This window comes from Equus przewalskii, chromosome 29 (assembly GCF_037783145.1).
Source record: "Equus przewalskii isolate Varuska chromosome 29, EquPr2, whole genome shotgun sequence".
Classification (NCBI taxonomy): domain Eukaryota; kingdom Metazoa; phylum Chordata; class Mammalia; order Perissodactyla; family Equidae; genus Equus; species Equus przewalskii.
This window is the reverse complement of record NC_091859.1, coordinates 43,185,155-43,205,115: the sequence shown is the minus strand read 5'-3', so window position 1 is coordinate 43,205,115 and position 19,961 is coordinate 43,185,155. Positions and strand designations below refer to the sequence as shown.

The 19,961-nt window shown below is 48.9% G+C and overlaps 1 protein-coding gene across 13 annotated transcripts in view; it reads right to left on the bottom strand.

Moving 5' to 3' along the window:
• TBC1D22A (TBC1 domain family member 22A) overlaps positions 1 to 15,662 on the bottom strand; it is a 342,988-nt gene extending 327,326 nt beyond the window's left edge. For 7 of the 13 annotated variants that reach the window (XR_011534637.1, XR_011534634.1, XR_011534639.1 and 4 more), the window contains exons 1-2: positions 9,389 to 13,159; positions 9,124 to 9,264 (exon numbers count right to left, since the gene is read on the bottom strand). Coding sequence is in view for 7 of the 13 variants with exons in the window: in XM_070599904.1 (XP_070456005.1) it covers positions 9,124 to 9,264; positions 9,389 to 9,429 (182 nt within the window). In the remaining 6 variants the exon portion in view is untranslated. Of the gene's footprint in view, positions 1 to 9,123; positions 9,265 to 9,388; positions 13,160 to 15,362 lie in introns of those variants that run through there. The other 6 variants (XR_011534635.1, XM_070599905.1, XR_011534636.1 and 3 more) reach the window with 4 other exon arrangements.
• Positions 15,663 to 19,961: the final 4,299 nt, after the last annotated feature.

The following is a 19,961-nucleotide window of genomic DNA, read 5'->3' as shown; positions in this document are numbered from 1 at the left end:
AAAGAAAGATGGAAAGGAACATAGTAACGGAAGCATAAAAGATTGAATGGGAGGGAGCGGAAAGGGCAGAAGTCAAGAAGGAAGGAGTAATTAGAGACCAAAGTTGCAAGGCCTCTGGGTTTGGACAATAAGGTGAGTCCCTCCCATGTTCCTGGCAAACCTCTTCCCGGTTTGAACTTGAATGCCTAAGCAAGGCACTGGCTTTGCAACAAAACTGAAAGAACAAGACCAGAAAAGCTTTATTTTTTTTAATTAAAGGTTAAATAGCAGTGGGTGAAAAAGGTAATGAGTGAAAAGAGCAAACAGTGAGAGGAAATAAAAGTACAGAAAAGAAATAAATCCAGCTGCAGTGTCCCAAGCATCATAAAACAAATGAAAAATTCTATGACCGCATTTGCGATTCAACGCTTCCCTGTATTTCAGATACATGAAGTAAACAGGCGAATCATGCAGTCAGCTTCAGTTTATAGCTCATCAACCTCTTCTCCAAGCACGGCCATGACTCAATGCCCCCTCTGGGCTCAATAATAGTTTTCTGAAATATGAACTAAATTAGCAACTGATTTTCCATTAGGCTCATTTTAACACAGAGTGATGCTCCTCAGATTTATAAAATATGTTCAGAAGATGTAAGTTTTCCAAGGAAATTAAGTTTAGAGGGCTTCAGAGAAAAATGTATGAAACGACATTATTACAACAGTAAACAATTCCATGTCCCCTCCGCCCACAGCATAATCTGAAACTCGCACTGCCCCATGGAGTCAACTACAGAAACACGTGGCCCCACAGAACCCAAACCAGAGGGTCTCCCGGGCAGTCCCACCACCACCACCCACACCACCCGCCTGGCAGTAATGCTTCCTCTGTCCTGCAAGCTCTCAGTGATCTCGTGTCCCCAGGAGCCATGAGCTCCAGGCAAAAGAGACTGGATTTTGTCTCCTGTCACACTCCTCGTGGCCCCCAGAACCCAGCAGATACTCAGGCAATTACTGAGCCAATCAACAAGTTGCTTCATGGATGTCTCTTGAAATATGTCTTGGAAATAAGCATGTTTACAATAAATTCTTCCCTCACATGAAAAAAGCAATGAGTGGGGCCGGCCCAGAGGTGCAGTGGTTAAGTTCGCACATTCCACTTCAGTGGAATTCACCTGGGATTCGCTGGTTCAGATCCCGGGTGCAGACCTAGGCACCACTCGTCAAGCCATGCCATGGCAGGCATCCCACATAAAATAGAGAAAGATGCGCACGGATGTTAGCTCAGGGCCAGTCTTCCTCAGCAAAAAGAGGAGGACTGGCAGCAGATGTTAGCTCAGGGTTAATCTTCCTCAAAAAAAAAAGCAATGTGTGAACTCACAGATACAGAGAACAGATTAGGGGTTGCCAGAGGTGGGGGTGGAGAGGGGGCAAAATGGGGGAAGGTGGTCAAAAGGTACAAACCTCCAGTTATAAAATAAATAAGTCCTCGGGATGTAATGTACAGCATGGTAACTATAACTAATAAGACTGTATTGTACATTTGAAAGTAGCTAAGAGAGTAGATCTTAAAAGTTCTCATCGAAAGAAAAAAGATTTGTAGTTCTATGTGGTGACACATGTTAACCAGACTTATTGTGGTAATCATTTCACAATATATACAAATAGCAAATCACCATGTTGTATGCCTGAAACTAATATAATGTTATATGTCAATTATATCTCTATTTAAAAAAGCAATGTGAGTTTATTATCGGAAATTTAGAAAACATGAAAAAGTCTTGAAATTAACATGGAAAAACACAGAAAATATGAACAAGAAAAAAAGAAGGCTTCTGAAAGTAACATGGAAAAGTACAATTCCGCCCTCCTGGCAGTCAGCCAGCCAGCAGATTCCCTACCTCTCTCCCTGCAGCCTCTCACTTCAACCCCTCTGCAGACCTCCTGGCCATACTCACCACACTGAGCCCCTCCCCCTTTCTCTCTCCTTTGCTGCCAGCCTGTCCAGACCCTCCTCAGACTCTCCCAGGCATTCCTGACCTCCGCTGACCTCTGCTCCCCAGAGCAGAGTCCTCAATCCTGCCTTCTTCCCACCTCATGGGAAATCACGCTCTTGTTACTGACCATCTCCAGGGAGGTGATCTCACACCGCTGTCTCAAGGCTGAACCACTCCAGCTCTCACACTAACGGGGCCTTCAGAAAAATCAACTTTGCCCCAACCGCCATGCCCCACGCCTTCTTTTCAGTGTCCTCTCACTGGACAACAACATCACTGCCAGTTGCACAGGAACAAAACAAGGGGCTCACCCTGCCTCGTGCTGCTCCCTCATGCCCTCTTCCAACCAGCAACCTCCTGGCTCCCCCCAGCCCAACTGTGGCATCTAAACTCACCTGCTGTCCCACCACCCTGGATCAAGGCTCCACTTCCTCCCCTCCTGACCACGTCATCCACTTCTTCCATGACTTAATCTCCATGAACAGCAATCCAAGAACCCAAGGGCCACCCTCGCCTCCTCCCTGAGGCACACCACCCACATTCAGCCAGTCTCCATGTCCCCCGACCCCCGAAACCTTTCACACATCTACGCCCTCCTCTCTACCACCATCCCCAAGAGACAGAGCTGAGGCAGCCTCCCCAGCTCTCCCTTGGCTCTGGCCTTCAGTGTCAGAGGACGGATTCACTCTCCAGCTTAAAGGCAGCAAAATCTTCCTGTTGCCCTTGGGGAACAACTGGAAGCTTCAAGGTACCTCTCTCGCCCCTCCCCCCAACACCCACCCCAGCTTGGGGCAAGCCCACTTCCCACCACAGCGCTGGCCTCCAGCACACTCTGCCTGGTCATCCCTCTCTCCTTGGTCAGGTCACTGCGGGCAAGGCTCTTCTCTCTCATCCACCTTTTTCTCATCCAGGCCTTCGTCCAAGCCACCCTCACTGCCAAGAAAGCCAGCCCCAGCCCCTGTCTACAGAACACTCCCATACCCACATAAGTGTCCAAAGGAACTGACCAGTCCTTCAAAGTCCCGTTTGATGCCACCTCCACCTGCCGTCAGCAGTTCCCTTCCCTTGTCAAGCTGCCGCAGCACTCTCCTCATCCCTCCTGGCTGGTGTCTGTCTCCCCCAGCAAACGGAGCCTCTCAATTGGAGGGATCACATCACTTTTGCACAGGCCAGGGGCTGGTGTGCACACAGAAGGCATCCAATAAATGCTTGCTACATTTAACGCTGTCTTCTTTACCATGCAAATAATTGAACGATCGAGCACTTTATATTGGAAGGAGCTAAATTCCAAAGAACAGAGCATGGTCTCCCATAACTAGACAGAACTAGATAACCCCCTCTGAAAAGCTCTGCATTTCCCTTGCGTGACCTACCCTGTCAGAGCTACTTAAAATCACGATGGTTCATGAAATCACATTTGGCTGAGACAATAAATGTATGATGGCTCCAGTGACTGGTTTTGGAATAGAAAATTAACCCAAGAAAGAGATTAATTCTAAAGAGAAAACAAATGAGGCCCACAGCCCACACGTCTTTATAAGCCATTCCACGAAATAGTCGTCACCGTCTGGCTAGGAAGAATGCCCAGCACTCCCAGCCACCCTGAGAACCCTGAGAACTGGCAGATGCAGGTGTACTCTCAAGACAGGAGAGGTGGCATTCGGCGCTCTTCCTCCACACCAATAAAACTAGTCCCAATGCGCTGGACAGGAGGAGGAAATTATTATCATGAATACTATAAAGCTGTGATTAATCATCTCTCACCCTTTCTTCCTCCCAGACCCTGCCTGAATTCGGACAGGAGCATGGCCAGACCCCTGTTTTGTTTCCCACCCCAAAAGCACAATGCAGAGTCCCACTAAGTGGTTGGCTTCACCACCTGCAAACACGCTCACGTGAAAAGAAGAGAAGCAGGTGCCCCAAGCACTCTCTAAGGGCCTGCCTCCTCCTCCAAGGTCACAGTGACACCGAGAGACCTGTCCCCATCCCAAGACCCTGTCCTCCGCCCTGCCTCTCCAAGCACGTCAGGCCCACACGCTTCTGACAACCCCAGTCACTCTGCTGAGGGCTTTCAGCCAAGGATCAGGAGCTCAGCCAGAAAACAGGGATGAGACACTGTTTGTTTCATCTGGCGTAAGCCTTAGAGCCAGCAATCCTCACTCTATTTTTGAGTTAATAGAAATGTTTATTGAAAGAAGGCTCATTTCAAAACCTGCAGCAAGGTGCAGGAGGGAACAAGTAGAGAGCAGCTACCTGGCACATTTAAGAACTGTATCGAGGAGGTCTGGCCACCAACAGCACAGGCTAAGCTGAAGTGTGCAGTCTGTGTGGAAAGAAAGATGGTGGACGAGGGACACGCTAGCCCAGGCAGAGTGCACACACCTGGGCCGGAACTATTCCTCTGACCATGCTGGTGAACTCCAGACCCTAAGAGGGCGGACCCCAGGATGAGCAAGAACACCCAGGAGGGAGCCCATGGGGAACAGAGTGAATGCAGTCTGGAGCCCAGAAACGTATAGGGTGGTGCAGCCAGACAGGGCTCTGGCCTGGACAGACGCGCCTGAGCTCACAGCCAGCTCACTGACTCGGAGTTGCGGGGCCTTGGGCAAAGGCTCAACCTCCTCCTGCTGTGCACACAGAGAAGCAAAGCCCTGTAAAGGGCCTGCCACAGCGCCTGGCACGCGCACTTACTCCCTGGTTGACTGTAGCAGCAACAATAGCAGCATTTCAGCCCCTAATTCTCACAACTGTAATAAGAGAATCCATAACTGTTCCCACCAACTAAACTCACTGACAGTCCACGCGCCTTACCACCTTCAGCACTTGGGCTGGCATTTCCATGTTAATGTCTGAAAAAGAGGAAACAGCATTTCAGCATGGGGGAACAGAAAGACTGGGGCTACTCAAAACGAAAGTTCCCCGTAGCGTGAGACCCCATAAACGGGAAGGACCCAGGCTGCCCCGTTCCCTCTGGGCCTCCTGACGCCTCTGCCTCTCGTCTGTGAGGGCACACCAGGGTGAACCTAGAAGAAGCTGCTGATCTCAGTCCTGGGGAAGCCCCCGGAGTTGCAGAAGTCAGAATGCACAGGGACCACGGTGCCCCTCTCCCAGCCCTGAGGAGCCAGGCCTCGAGCTAAGCTCAGCGGGCCAGGCTGAGGGCTGGCACGTCAGGCACGGAAGGACAGCAGTCAGCGTCCACTCCTCAGGGGCCAGCCCCCCGCCCCCACCTTAGAGGCAGCTAAGCTTGCTCATCTGTGAAGCAAGGACCACGCAGTACCCAGGGCTGCTGTGAGCACCGAATGGGTGGTGTATATAAGGAGCCTGGCACAAGGGAAGCACTCAGTAAGCTGTCACCAGTATGAGGTGTCACTACAAAGCCCATGCCACTTTGATGCTAGGCTTCACCTCCACCTCTGGGGCGTAGCACAAAAACCTGCCCTGGGCAAAAACTGAACGCCATCCCCCTGAGAACAGGAACAAGACAAGGATGCCCAATATCACCACTCTTATTCAACACAGTACTGGAGGTTTTGGCCAGAGCAATTAAGACAAGAGAAAGGAATACAAGGAATCCAAATAGGGAGTGAAGAAGCGAAACTCTGGCTGTTTGTAGACGACATGATCTTATATATAGAAAACCCAAAAAACTCCATCGGAAAACTAATAGAAATAATTAACAACTACAGTAAAGTTGCAGGGTACAGAGTCAACTTACAAAAATCAGTTGCTTTTCTGTACTCTAACAACAAACTTACAGAAAGAGAACTCAAGAATACAATCCCATTTGCAATCCCAACTAAAAGAATAAAGTACCTAGGAATAAATTTAACCAAGGAGGTGAAGGACTTATACAATGAAAACTAAGACATTATTGAAAGAAATTGATAATGACATAAAGAGATAGAGAGAGATTCCCTGCTCATGGATTGGAGGAATAAACATAGTTAAAAGGTCCATACTACCTAAAGCAATCTACAGATTCAATGCAATCCCTATAAGAATCCCAAAGACATTCTTCACGGAAATAGAGCAAAGAATCCTAAAATTCATATGGGGCAACCAAAGACCCCGAATTGCTAAGGCAATCCTGAGAAAAAAGAACAAAGCTGGAGGTATCACAATCCCTGACTTGAAAATGTACTACAAAGCCATAGTGATCAAAACAGCATGGTACTGGTACAAAACAGGCACACAGATCAATGGAACAGAACTGAAAGCCCAGAAATAAAACCGCACATCTACGGACAGCTAATCTTCGACAAAGGTGCCAAGAACATACAATGGAGAAAGGAAAGTCTCTTCAACAAATGGTGTTGGGAAAACTGAACAGCCACATGCAATAGAATGAAAGTAGACCACTATCTCACACCATACACAAAAATAAACTCAAAATGGATCAAAGACTTGAAGATACATCGTGGAAGGGGGGGCCGGCCCCATGGCTGAGTGGTTAAGTTCACACGCTCTGCTTTGGTGGCCCAGGGTTTTGCTGGTTCGCACCCTGGGTGCAGACATGGCACCACTCATGAAGCCATGCTGAGGTGGCATCCCACATGCCACAACTAGAAGGACCTACAACTAAAAATACACAACTATGTACCAGGAGGCTTTGGGAGGAAAAAGGAAAAATAAAATCCAAAAAAAAACCACAAACTCCTGGAAGATAATATTGGTAGTACACTCATTTTTTTTTTTTTTTTTTGAGGAAGATTAGCCCTGAGCTAACTACTGCCAATCCTCCTCTTTTTGCCGAGGAAGACTGGCCCTGAGCTAACATCCATGTCCATCTTCCTCTACTTTTATACGTGGGACGCCCACCACAGCATGGCTTTTGCCAAGCAGTGCCATGTGCACACCTGGGGTCCAAACCAGTGAACCCCGGGCCACCGAAGCGGAACGTGCGCACTTAACCACTGCGCCACCAGGCCAGCCGCTGGTAGTACACTCTTTGACATCAAACTAAAAAGGATCTTTTCTAATACCATGTCTTCCCAGACAAGGGAAACAAAAGAAAAAATAAACAAGTGGGAGTTCATCAGACTAAAGAGCTTCTGCAAGGCAAAAGAAGTTAGAATCAAAAACAAAGAGACAACCTACCAATGAGGAGACAATATTTGCAAATCATATATCTGACAAGGGGTTAATCTCCATAATATATAAGGAAATCACACAACTTAACAATAAAAAAAAAAAACACCCAATCAAAAAATGGGCAGAGGATATGAACATTTTTCCAAAGAAGATATAGAGATGGCCAATAAACACATGAAAAGATGTTCAACATCACTAATCATCAGGGAAATGCAAATCAAAACTACACTAAGATACCACCTTATGCCTGTTTAAATGGCTATAATCACTAAGACAAAAAATAGCAAATGTTGGAGAGGGTGTGAAGAAAAGGGAACCCTCATACGCTGCTGGTGGGAATGCAAACTGGTGCAGCCACTATGGAAAACAGTACGGAGATTCCTCAGAAAACTAAAAATAGAACTACCATACAACCCAGCTATTCCACTACTGGGTATCTACCCAAACAACTTGAAATCAAGAATCCAAAGTAACATGCACCCCTATGTTCATGGCAGCATATTCACAATAGCCAAGACATGGAAACAATTCAGGTGCCCATTGACTGATGACTGGATAAAGAAGATGTGGTATATATACACAATGGAATACTACTCAGCCATAAAAAAGACAAATTCATCCCATTTGCAATAACATGGAAGGATCTGGAGGGAATTATGCTTAGTGAAATAAGCCAGACCAAGAAAGACACAAACCAGATGATTTCACTCATGTGGAATAGAAACAAACACATGGACCAAGAAAACAGTTCAGTGGTTACCAGGGGAAGGGGGTTGGGGGATGGGCACAGGGGGTGAAGGGGAGCACTTATGTTGTGACAATCAAGAAATAATGTACAACTGATAACTCATATTGATGTAAACTATTATGAACTCATTAAAAAATTAAAAATTTTAAAAATTTTTTAAAAAATAAAAAGTAAAAAAACCTGTCCTGGGACTCTTCACAGCTGCTCTCCCTGGCTCCTCAAGAGAAAGACACATGCGGTCGGCCCTGCCTGAGCTGCCTGGGTCCAGCATAGTGGCCGTCCCCACACCACAGTGACCGCAGGAAACTGTGTGCAGCCCAGCACCCAGCTGGTGCTCCTAGACCCCCGTGCACCCATGGGCCTGCAGGGGCCAGCCTTTGCACTGCACGTGCTCAGCTGAGTGAATAAGCTGAGAAGCGGAGATGAGACGGAGCCTGCTGCAGAAGGCAAGCAGGGGGTGACTGTCACTCACAGGCCCCGGGTCACTGTGCCACTGCCCTCGTCCTCGCCACACACAGGCCCAGGGAGACCAGGGCAGTCTGGGGAACAGAAAAGCAGAGACGTGGGCTCCCAGGGCAGGGTCTACTCATTTCCATCCACGACCTCGGATCCTGCCTTCACAATACTTGGGGGAGTGAACACGTCCTCCTCTCATTTATAAAAATTTAAATCAAAAAAAAAAATTCCAAAACCATCAGGGATTTATTTTTTAAAAATCATTTTCATCCTCACTTAAAATTAACCCAAGAGTCTGGATTTGCTACATTAGACAAATATGTAAGAGAGAAAATATATGATTCACACTAAATTTACTTTCTAAAATGTTTCCAGACAAAATAAAAGGCATTTAATAACATGAAAAGCAACCACTGAGAAACAAACAAGCAAAAGGAACTATGCATAGAGAAAAACCCACCCCTGCGGATCCAAGGGACTCGGCACAGTGAGAGCATGTCCACGTACAAATGGTAACCAGAGAAACCCACTCCCATGAAACACAACATAACGCCAGGGCACAGACCCTACGCCGCTCACAACACGGGAAACAGAATAAACAGGCACTCAGCCCAACAGCCCTGCGAAGACACAGGCAAGGAGATAAACACAGGTTTATAAAAACACAAGAGAGAGAGTGGGTCCGGGACAGCAGCTCAGAACTTCTGAGAAAAGAGGCAGGGCCTCCACTTGCTTCCTGGACCCGAGCAGACACGGGACACAGGAAGAACCCTCCCAGCTTAGTTCTAGTCCCTTGGGACTAAACGCACTTTGCAGAAGTTCCCACTGAGGGGCCAGCCCACCCATGAAGACTGACCGAGGTCGCCTGTCCTCGTGCAGCTGCAGGAGTCCACAGGGGCAGGTGCTGAGGGTTACCTGCCACTCTTCCCTGTCTGACATCCCTCCGGCACACTTCCCTGATCCTCTTCTTTTCCCGCAAACGGTTTTTCTGCAGCTGCTGTGACAAATTACCACAAACTTAGTGGCTTGAACACACACCTTTATTATCTTAAAGCTGCAGGTCAGAAGTCCGAGATGGGTCTCACCAAGCTAAAGTCTAAGTGTCGGCCAGCTGCACTTACTTCTGGAGGCTCTGGGGAGAATCCGTTTCCTGCTCATTCATGTTGTTGGCAGAATTCAGTTTCCTGTGGTTGTGGGATCAAGAACTCTGCTGACTGTAAGAAGAAGGCCATTCCTAGCTTCTAGAGGCCACCGAATTCCCTGGCTTGTGGCCCCTTCCTCCATCTTCCAAGTCGGCAATCGCAGATCAAACAGAGTCCAACTCCTATCGAATCTCTCTGACCACTTTTAAGAGCTCATGGCGTTCCACTGGGTCCACCAGATAATCCAGGACAATCTCCCCATCTCAAGGTCTGCTGATTAGCAACCCTAATTCCATCTGCAACCTTAATTCCCCTTCCCCATGGAACACGACATTCTACAGGTTCCAGGGATGAGGACATAGACATTTTGGGGGGCCATTTTTCTGCCTACCACACCCCATCCCTCAGGCCAGAACCCTGGTGATGACGTCAACCCCCAACATCCAGCCCATCATCAGTGAATCCTCCACGTTCCACCTACAACATGGGTCCTGACCCCGTCCACTCTCTTCCAATCCCACAGCCCTGCCCTTGTCTTCACCTCCCACTGTCCACTTCCGCTCTCACCCTCTCTTCAAGGAGAATAAATAGGATCATAGCCCTTCGGTGCTTTCTCACAGTGCTAAGGACCAAGACCCGAATCTCCTCCACGGCCTTCGAAGCCCTGCGTGCTCTAGGCCCTGCTCACCTCGCCCACCCTCCTCTCAAAGCTCTCCCCAGCCACTGGTCTCCTGGCCTCGCGCCTCCCCGGCCAGAAGTGCTCTCACACTTGCCTAGCCCACATCTCTGTGCGGTAGGCTGGCTCCTTCTCCACCTCCAGGTCTCAGTTTAGGTGTGACCTCCTCTGGGCTGACGTGTCCTTCTATTCATGTAGTGCCCTTTTATTCCCAGATTATCATCTTTGGGGCACTTCAGACTGTTTATGTATTTATGTGTTTACTGTCTCCCTCACCCCAGGGGCCTCTGAGGGCCACATTTCTTAGCTCAGCATTCAGCATGGTCCCCGGCACACAGACGATGCTGCTCAGTACTTTCTGAATGAATGAATTATCCCGCAACAATTCCTCTCCTTCAGCTGACAAGCGATGGTGGCCTGCTGAGACGACTGTTGAGTTAACGGTCTCATTTGCTCAGAGACTCCTCGTGGCTCTGACAGCTGTAAGCTGAAAGCTGTCAGAGCCACGACACCGTGAGCTATCTTCTGCTCCAGCTCTACCCCAAGCACCCACAGTCCTGCCATATTCAATTTGGGCCTTTCTTGCCGCCATCCCACTTACAAATGTCATCCTTCACATGCCCCAGCTGCCTGCATACCCTTCTGTCAGCAGAGCACGCTGCCAGGCAGAGCTGTGCTAAAATAGCAAGCATCGGATCCACACTGAAAGGCTGCCTGTGTTCTCACACCCATGTGCTATGATTTCGTCTTGGCATTTAGAGTTAAGTGTGGCAAGAATGCCAACTCCAACTGCCGAAAGCAACAGCCCCTTGGGAGCCAAGCGAGTCAATGGCCCAAGAAAGAACAGGCCCCAGGGGGCAGAGATTGAAGCTTTTGACTGAAGCTTTTCTGATTCTTATCTTCTAACTTCTGATTCTTATCAAGGACCATTATCTCTCACCTGGATATTCCCAACAGCCTCCTCACTGGCCTCCCTGCTTCTGCCCTTGCCCTCTCAGCCCACTCTACCTTCAATACAGCAGCCAGAGTAATCCTGCTCAACCGAAAGCAGACCATCCCCTCCACTGGCAAGAATCCTCCAAAGGCTCCTGCCCTCACTCAGAACAAAAGACTGAAAGGCTACGTCTTGACTGTGACCACGAGGCCCGCCACCTTTCAGACCTCGAGCCTGTGCCTCTCCCTCCCTCCCTCGGCTATAGTCACAGCCCCCTCACTCTCCTACTCAAACACACCAGCATCACTCCCACACCAGGGCCTTGACCACCCTCCTCCCAGCCACCCATGGGGCCTGTCCCCCCACCGCCTGCAAATCTTGCTCAAATGTCACCTCCTCTGTGAGGGGTTCTCTGGCCACCTTGTCACCGTGGAACCCTCCCCACTGCACCTGCCCCCGAACTATCTGCCCTACTCCTCTGATTTCTGTTCTGATGGCGGCTATCACCTTCTAAGAGTTAACTCCCTCAGTTCTGTTCGTCTTCTCTGACTCCCACTGCCCTCTGAGCTCTGTGAGCAGATCTGGGCCTGTTTTGACCACTGATGTATCTCTAGCACCTAGAACTGTTACTGGCACAGAGTAGGGGTTAAATAAATATTTGCTGAATGAATAAATTATCAATCTCAAAACTAGTCCAAGAGGCCTTCTCTCATTCTCATAAAGAGAATCGGGCCAGGCCAAACAAACATCCTCCTGCAGGTCCCAGCCACCTCGGTCTAACGCAGCTCCCTGGGTTACACTTGCAGAAACTGATGGCCCCAAAAGCGAAATGACCTGGTGAAGGTCACACAGAGATTAACAGAAGAAGGGTTAAACCCAGACCACCCAACTCCTAGTCAGAGGTCTTTCCATCGTACCACACATCCTGCCTCATCCAGAAAAGAAATTTCTAAGAAAGCATCAGCCAAGTGCACAACCTAAGGACCAAGAGCACGGAGAACAGAGGGGTCTACCAGCAAGACCACCTCTCACACAGTGTGAAACCGTGGCCAAATCACTTATTCCCCTCTAGGTGAATCCGGAAGGTAGTTGGGATCAACCACCACTCATCAGCGCTAACAATGCACAGGTGAGTAAGGCACAGTCCCAAAACTTGAAGAGCTCAGAGTCTAGTGAGGAAACCAAGCACACCCCAACACCACTGAGTCCAATGCATGAAAGGGTACTTTCCCCCAGACTGCATGAAAACAGCCAAGGCTTTACAAGGAGGTATGCCGGAGACAAATTTTGAAAATTTTTAAAAAATAAATAAATAAGCCAGGCAAAGATGGGAGGAAAGGGAGGGAAAGAACGTTCTAGTAAGCTGTGAGAGCATGAAACGGACAGAGGCACCATACAGCATGTACACTAAGGAACCTACACGTCCATCAGCACCACCAAGGGCAAAGTTCAAAGCAAAACAGGAGAGGGGCTAAAGAACTGAGCAGGACTCAGGTCACAGAGGGCCTCATGCATCATGTAAAAACACATGCTTCTCAGCCCGACACTTCCAGGGAAATGACCAAGGGGCTTTAAGCCAAGCCTACTTCAGCGAGTGTCACTCGGAGGACAAAGCGCAAGTGTCATAAACTCTGAAACACTAGGAGCCATAACACTTACAGAGCACCAAGAACAGTGCCCAGCAAACTGTAAGTGCTCAATGCCTACGAGCCACTATCGTCAGAAGGAGTACTATGAGGGGGTCATCATTAAGGAATTATTAAGGGTTGAGGTATGTATGATTCCTTAACAGTTCTGTATTTCATGGTGGGTGTATTTTTTCTCCTTTGAGTTTCTCTGGGTTGAGGTCCACACTCAAAAAAAAAGAGTTCAACAACCATGGGAGCCACCTGAAAGGGCTGGCAAAGCCACAGGACTCCGGCTGGGAGCTCTGAGAGCTCCGTGCTTGTCTAAGGACGTGGCTAGTAATCACCAAGGGATGTGATCTGCTGAGAGGACAAGGGGCATACCGTTGCAACTCCTCCTGTCCCCTGAAACAGCAGCATCGCCAGAGGCAAGGCCACAGAAGACAAGGGGCACACAGCAGCTGCACAGGCCTTTCTGGGGGGTCCAGCCTCTCCTCCTTGCCCAACTCTGTGCAGCGACAGCCTCTAGCAGTTCTCCAAGACTCCACTCCAATTCTGTAACTAAAGCGCAGGAGCTGCTCTCAAAAACGCCTAAGACACAGGGGCTGGCCCCGTGGCCCAGTGGTTAACGTCGCGCGCTCCGCTACAGGCGGCCCAGTGTTTCGTTGGTTCAAATCCTGGGTGCGGACATGGCACTGCTCATCAATCCACGCTGAGGCAGCGTCCCACATGCCACAACTAGAAGGACCCACAACAAAGAATATACAACTATGTACAGGGGGGCTTTGGGGAGAAAAAGGTAAAAAATAAAATCTTGAAAAAAAAAAAAAGCCTAAGACACAGAAAAGTATCAAAATCAAAGGAAAAAGAAAGTCTGTCTTTGGTAATGCAGGAGCTCACAGAAGAAAGCCGAGGACTGTATTCGTTTCCTGTGGCCGCCATAACAAATTACCCCAAATGTAGTGGCTCAAACAACAGGAATTTATCCTCTCACAGCTCTGGAGGTTAGAAGTCCAAAATCAAGGTGTCTGCAGCCCACGCTCTTTCTCAAGTCTCTAGGGGAGGATCCGTCCTTGCCTCTTCCAGCATCTACTGGAATGTCAAGGAATCCCTGGCATTCCTTGGCTTGTAAATGCATTGCTCCAATCACTATCTCTATCTTCACCTGCCACCTTCCCTAGTCTACCTCTGTGTGTCCAAATTTCCCTCTTCTTATAAGGACACCAGTCAAGGGACCAGGGCTCATCCTAATCCAGCATGACCTCATTTTAACTTAATTACAGCTGCAAAGACCCTACCTCCAAATGTCACATTCACAGTTCTGGATAGACATGAATTTTGGAGGGACACTATTGAATCCAATACAAGGACAAATTACCAAAAGACACAGTCATCAATCCAAAGGTTCGTTCACCGTTATAACTACACACAGGCGCTTGATGATTCTTATAGCTCAGTTCAATTAAAAATTTGAACTGACGAGAAACCAAAACCTCAAGACCAAAAAGCAACACACAAAATTTCTACTGCCACGTGGCTCCTTCTCCCTGGAGTCTATGTTCTAGAGCATTTGTCATTTGTCCCTGTCGCTACGAGGATGTCCTATCCTCCACCATTCCAGAATTTTCACATTATCTTGGACCCTGACGTTGGTTTTCAGGAAAGCTCTTATTGTCCGTCACTCAAGCACAGTAAAGTAAAATAGGGTCTCCGGTCACCTTTAGTGACCCCCTCCAAAGGCAGTGTGTCTGAGCAGTCAGTCACCAACTTCTGCTAACTCCCAGATCACTCTTAAAATTAAACATTTCTGACTGGACACAGTGATTTGGAAGTTTGCAATTCTATCACTCAAACAATAGTGTTGCTAGGCAACAGTTAAGAATAAGCTGTGCTTATGAATGATTCTACTTGGAACTATTTTAATATCACGACTTTTAATTTTCAGTATCTCAGACTTTAGTTTCCAAAGAGAAGTGACTGTGTTCGAAAATTCTGAAGTTTATCCCTAATCTATTTTCACCAGCAGCTGATTTTATCCTAGATATTTTCCACGAAATGTCTCTACATTTCCTAGGGCCCTGGCGCGGGCTGGACAATACACCAAACAGATGAGGACTTTGGAGCCATACAGCTCCCAGGGTGCAGCCGGGTCATTGCAGGCACTGTATTTAAAAAAAAAAAAATTAATTTGCCTCCTGCTGCTAACTCAAGACAGGAGTCAGTTCTGAGGCCAGAAAGTGGGAACATAGAAATTCACTGGGAGCCTCAAATCCTCTTCCTTGCTTAAGGCAAAAGCAGCAGCCGACAAGAGACAGAAGGCCAATCAAGCGGGTCAAAACCACCACGCCCCCTGCAGAAACCGATCCTCCGGCAGGCGCTGCCCGCCCTGGCCAGTTTCCTGACTCCACCAAACTCCGCACCGCGACCCGAGTCAGTTCCTTCAGCCTCCCCAGGGAGCCGCGGAGTTTCGCAGAAGACAGCCTGCGGTTTCAGGACAACTCGCCGGCCGCCCCTCCCCCTCCTTTTTAGCCTCGCTCCTACGCGCAGCCACTGTCACCTCCCAGAGCCCACGCTCCGGCCCCCAACCCCTCAGTGCCCCTCACACCCCTGAGCGGTGACTCCAGAGCCCAGGTTACCCCTCCCCAGTCCCCGACTTCACCCGCAGCCCTGAGCACCGAAGTGCCCGCTTGACCTCTGACCCCGACCAGTCACACCCACCTGCCCGGGACCTTGCTGTTGCTGCGCTTCCAGAACTGCTTCCTGGCCCCGTCGCTGGCCATGACGCCTCCTCATCCCTCAGACCCACGGCTCCGACACCCCAAGTGCAGCCGGCTCGCCCCGGCGGCCCTTTCCTGTACCCCAGGTTGCCCCTCAGAGGTCCCGGGACTTCGGCGCGTAGAGCCTAGAAGCTCTTCCGCCTCCCTCCGGAAGTTATGCCTCCGCACGCCCGGAAGTCCCTCCTCCGTGCCAGGCGTGCGTGACGCACAGTGCAGGCGCCGGACGGCATTAAGGAGCGACGCTGGGGTGGTGCGGCGAAAGACGTTCGACGGTTGGGTGTCGTGCTCCGTACGCTTTTGAGTGCTCGGGGCTGGGCGATGGCTGCAGACCGCGTGTCCAGCTCCGGTTTCTGTCGCTGGGCGAAGCGGCCCGGCAGGGGTCCTGACCGGAGGACAGGGCAACGCGGACACCGGAAAGCACCCCGCCTGGGCGGCGGTCGAGACTGTGTCGCGGCACGTGGTAGGGACCGGGGAATACCAGTGGATGACATACCCTGCAGTAAGGTGAGCGCCGTGACTCAAGGGACACGGGGCGTGTGAGAGGGCAAAGACGGCGGGGTGAGGCCAGGGTCAGCTGCACAGGAGATGGCACCGGAGGTGTGGGGATTGCCTTGGCTTGAGCGCTGACCACAGGCGGCCGTCGCTTGGGACGTGCGTGTCATGTCCTGTGCGTGTAAAATACACTCAGGAATTGAAAGGTTTAGTACGAAATAAGGAATGAAGATGTTAATGCTTTTTAATATTGACTACATGGAATATTTTGGATATATTGGGTTCAATAAAATATATTGCTAAAGTTATTTTCACACTCCTTTTAAATTTTTTTTAACGTGGCTACCGAAATATGTAGAATTACATATGTGGTTTGCTTTATAACTCTGTTGTCCGTTTACCAAAGACTGACGTCAGGGACTGGCATTTCAGACTGAATCTCCAATATAACTTTGGGAGCTCCTTGACACACCTCTGCAAATTCTCTTTGGAAACAAAAGTTTGATTATATTCTTTGACCAAAGTTTTTCCATGCCTCCTCACTTACTGGTGATAAGTAAATTGACTTAGTACTTGCTGTATGCAACGTATTGCACTAGGTACTTTGTATGCATCATCTCCATTGAATGCCAGCCATCCTTCAGTAAAGACTACCCCCTTCTCGCAGAGCAGAGTAAGTGGCTCTCAGCTCTCATGACATTGGGTTTCAGATCCTCCCTTATAACAGCAGGGCTTTCCACAGCTCCTTGTACCCACCCTGCAACGTCTACCCGACTGCATTTTGATTATATCTGTCTTCACACATGGATTGTAAGATACTGCAGTTGGGATCCGTGTCTTCTGCCTCCACACCTGACAAAGTAAGCTCTCTATAATTTGTTAAATGGGTGACAAACATAGCAACTCTCCAGGGATCTGCTATTGTCACAGGAAATCTCCCCTGCAATCTCAAAGGATATTTGGTGATCCTTGGTGACTGGCACAACCTCAGTAGATCTTCAGGGCTCCTTTGCTGCATAGCCTTATGAACTCTCCTGGAATCCTGTCCTTACATGACCTTAGGGAATCTCCAGAGGTCTCTGGATAAAGCCTTAGTGGATCCTTAGGGACCCCTTCCTCACATATCCTCAGGAGGTCTCCTGGGATCCTCTCCTAGGTCCCAGGGATCTCTTCCGATATACAGCCCCAAGGCATCCCCAGAGATCCTCCTCAGAGATGCGTTCCTAACAGCCTCAGGGATTCCCTACAGCCGGCAATGGGGACTTTGGGGGTTCTCCCCAGCTCAGTCTGGCTTATTGCAAGCATCAGTGACTGAGGTGACAGCAGGACTAAGATGATGGATATAGAAAGAATTTACAAAGGAAAAATTGACAACAGTTAGTGCCTGGTTGGCTGTGATTATAACATCATAGGTTTGGTTGCTCCCTATAATGTACTATCTACCGTCTCTTAGGGGACAGAGTGAGACTGAGACTAAGATTGATTTGAAGGCTTCAAGACTGGCCAAGCAAAGGATTACTAGTACCACTGAGAGAAGCATGAAATCGAAGAGTGAGCCTGTTTGCAGCCTAGGTTTATGATTGGTTTAGGACATACTGGGTTTGAGGTGAGACGTGTGAAGCCTCAGCCAACCACTAAGTTAGAAGACATATTAGTCTCTAGATGAGGACATGGGGTCAGACAGGGAGACAGACCAGGGCGAAGTCACAAACCGGTGGTTAGGAATAGGTCAGTGTCATAGGCAACTTAATCCAAAAAGAAAGCCAAGATGGAGACAGTCTCCAGAAATGGATTTTGCCCAGGGGGTTGGTAGAGATGGGATGTGGAAGGAGTGTCTAGTAGAAAGCCGGGCGTGAAAGCCAACATACTGCTGACATAGAGTCAGAATGGGACCTGCCCAGGAATGAAACAGGAGAGATGCATGAACACGAGTGGAGCCTTTTTTATTCATTTGTGCAACAAATAATTACTGAGCTGCAAACGTTGAGGTGTGCCTTCACTAAGATTTAAGCTGATAGAAATTAAAACCAAGGACGTACCATTTCACATTTAACAGATGAGCAAAAAAATTTGTCAGTGCCAAAATTGGCAAGGATGTGGATTTGTGAGCAGTGCAGAACTCTGATTCACTGCTGATGGGAGTGTAAACTGATTCAATAACTTTGGACTGCCATTTAGCAGTTTCTAGTAGTTAAAGATGCATACACCCAACAACCCAACAATTCCACCCTAGAGCAACTTGCCTGTGTGCAAAGACAGGAATGTTCTTTGCAACATTGATCCTAGTCAGAGGAGGAAGTGATTAAATGTCATCTACCAGAGAAGTGGTAAATTACACATAATTATCCAATAGAATGCTGTAGGGTAACGAATAAATTAGTTACATATATCAACATAAATGAATTTCACTCTGTTGAGTAAAATAAAGTTGAATATGAATACACATGATATGATACCATTTAATTCCTTTCTTTTAAGTAAAAGAATGCTAAAAGCTGAATTCAGGAGAGCAGTTTGCCTCTGGGTGTTGTAGGTGGGGACTTTGATCAGTCAGGAATTCACAGGGCTTCAGTTGTATTGTTCTGCTTTATTTATTAAGGCAGATGGAGTGTATTCATGTGTTTGTTATATTTTTTGTGACTCTGTATGTGTATAAAATGATTTATAATACATAAAAGTATAATTTTGCAGCTCTTAACTCTGTTATACAGTGAGCTACTTCAAACTCTTGTTGGAAAAGGCAAATAGAAATGATGTGACAATGAGTGAAGAGTGTTCACTGAGAGGCTTGGAGGAGTCAGGACAACTGATAAGATTTGTGAGTGTTGTTGAAGGCTGAGTAGGTGTGACAGGACAAATGCAAGGAGTCTGTCCAGGTAGAAGGAACATCATTGCTGCAGCAAGGAGACAAGAGAAAAACCGAGTGCTGGGTGACAGGTGAGTACTTAGCATGGCTAGATTTGTGATGCAGGTTGGGTTCCCTGGGATACGGAGGGTGAGACAGATACTTGCGTGCAGATGGCTTATTGGGGAAGAGAGGCTGAACTGTGATGGGCTGCGATGGAGCATCAGGCTAACCCAAGGCTTGGCCCTCCCACGTCTTGAATTGAGACAAACAGGTGGAGCCCCTATACTGCTGCATAGACCACGGGTGAATGTGGGCTGACCCCTACGAGGGGCACATAATCTTGGGAGAGGAAGTGCCCTTCAGCCGAGGGCAGTTCCCAAGGAGGGACAGGTCTCTGAGCCATCAGCAGCCAGCACTCCCTGCACCTGAGGGAAATGAGAGCCTTGGTCCCCACGGGGGAATCTGGGCAGCATGCTGCAGCAGCTACTGCAGTCCCCCCTTTGCATCACTCAGGTCCACTGGCTTCACAGTCCACCCATCTGGGAAGACCAGCGCCAGGATTCTGGTTGGTCGCTTTTCTGGGGAAGCTTACAAGAGGAAGGTTGACGTGATCTTAGAGCCGCAGCGTTATTCCCATCGTAGACTCCCTCCCTCCGGTCGCACCGTTATGCTGCTGTTCTGGGTGAGTTACCTGGTCGAGTGACCCAGACTCTCATCCTAGAAGCTTCAGAGCCCCTGGTCATGTGCCCTTCTCAGGCCATGGCTGCTCTCCTCGTCCACATACCGTTGAAATGGGGCAGAGACACACCAGTGGTTCTAGTAGGTGCCGAAAGTGTTCTCCCCATCCCGGCTCTGCGGTGGCCTCCCTGCCTCCTCTGGTGGCCCAGGGGAGGCTCCTTTCCTTGCCTGTTTGTCTCTTGGCACAAGGAGCCTTCAGGAAGCAGCATAGCTGAAAGTTTAGTGAGCCTCTTCCTGGAAGTGTTCCCCCTCTGGGATGCCGACCTCTGGAAGAGGCCAGAACTGTGAAGACAGGAAACAAACTCCCCTGAGAGTGATGACAAGCAGGGCCACTCCTGTTCCCACCCCTTGCTTCCCACACCCTGTCTTTACTCAGAGTAGACACAGCACCATGCAAGCTATACACTGCATCCTGAGGGATGGCACCCTTCCATCAGAGGTTGTCAACTCTGAGCTGAAAGC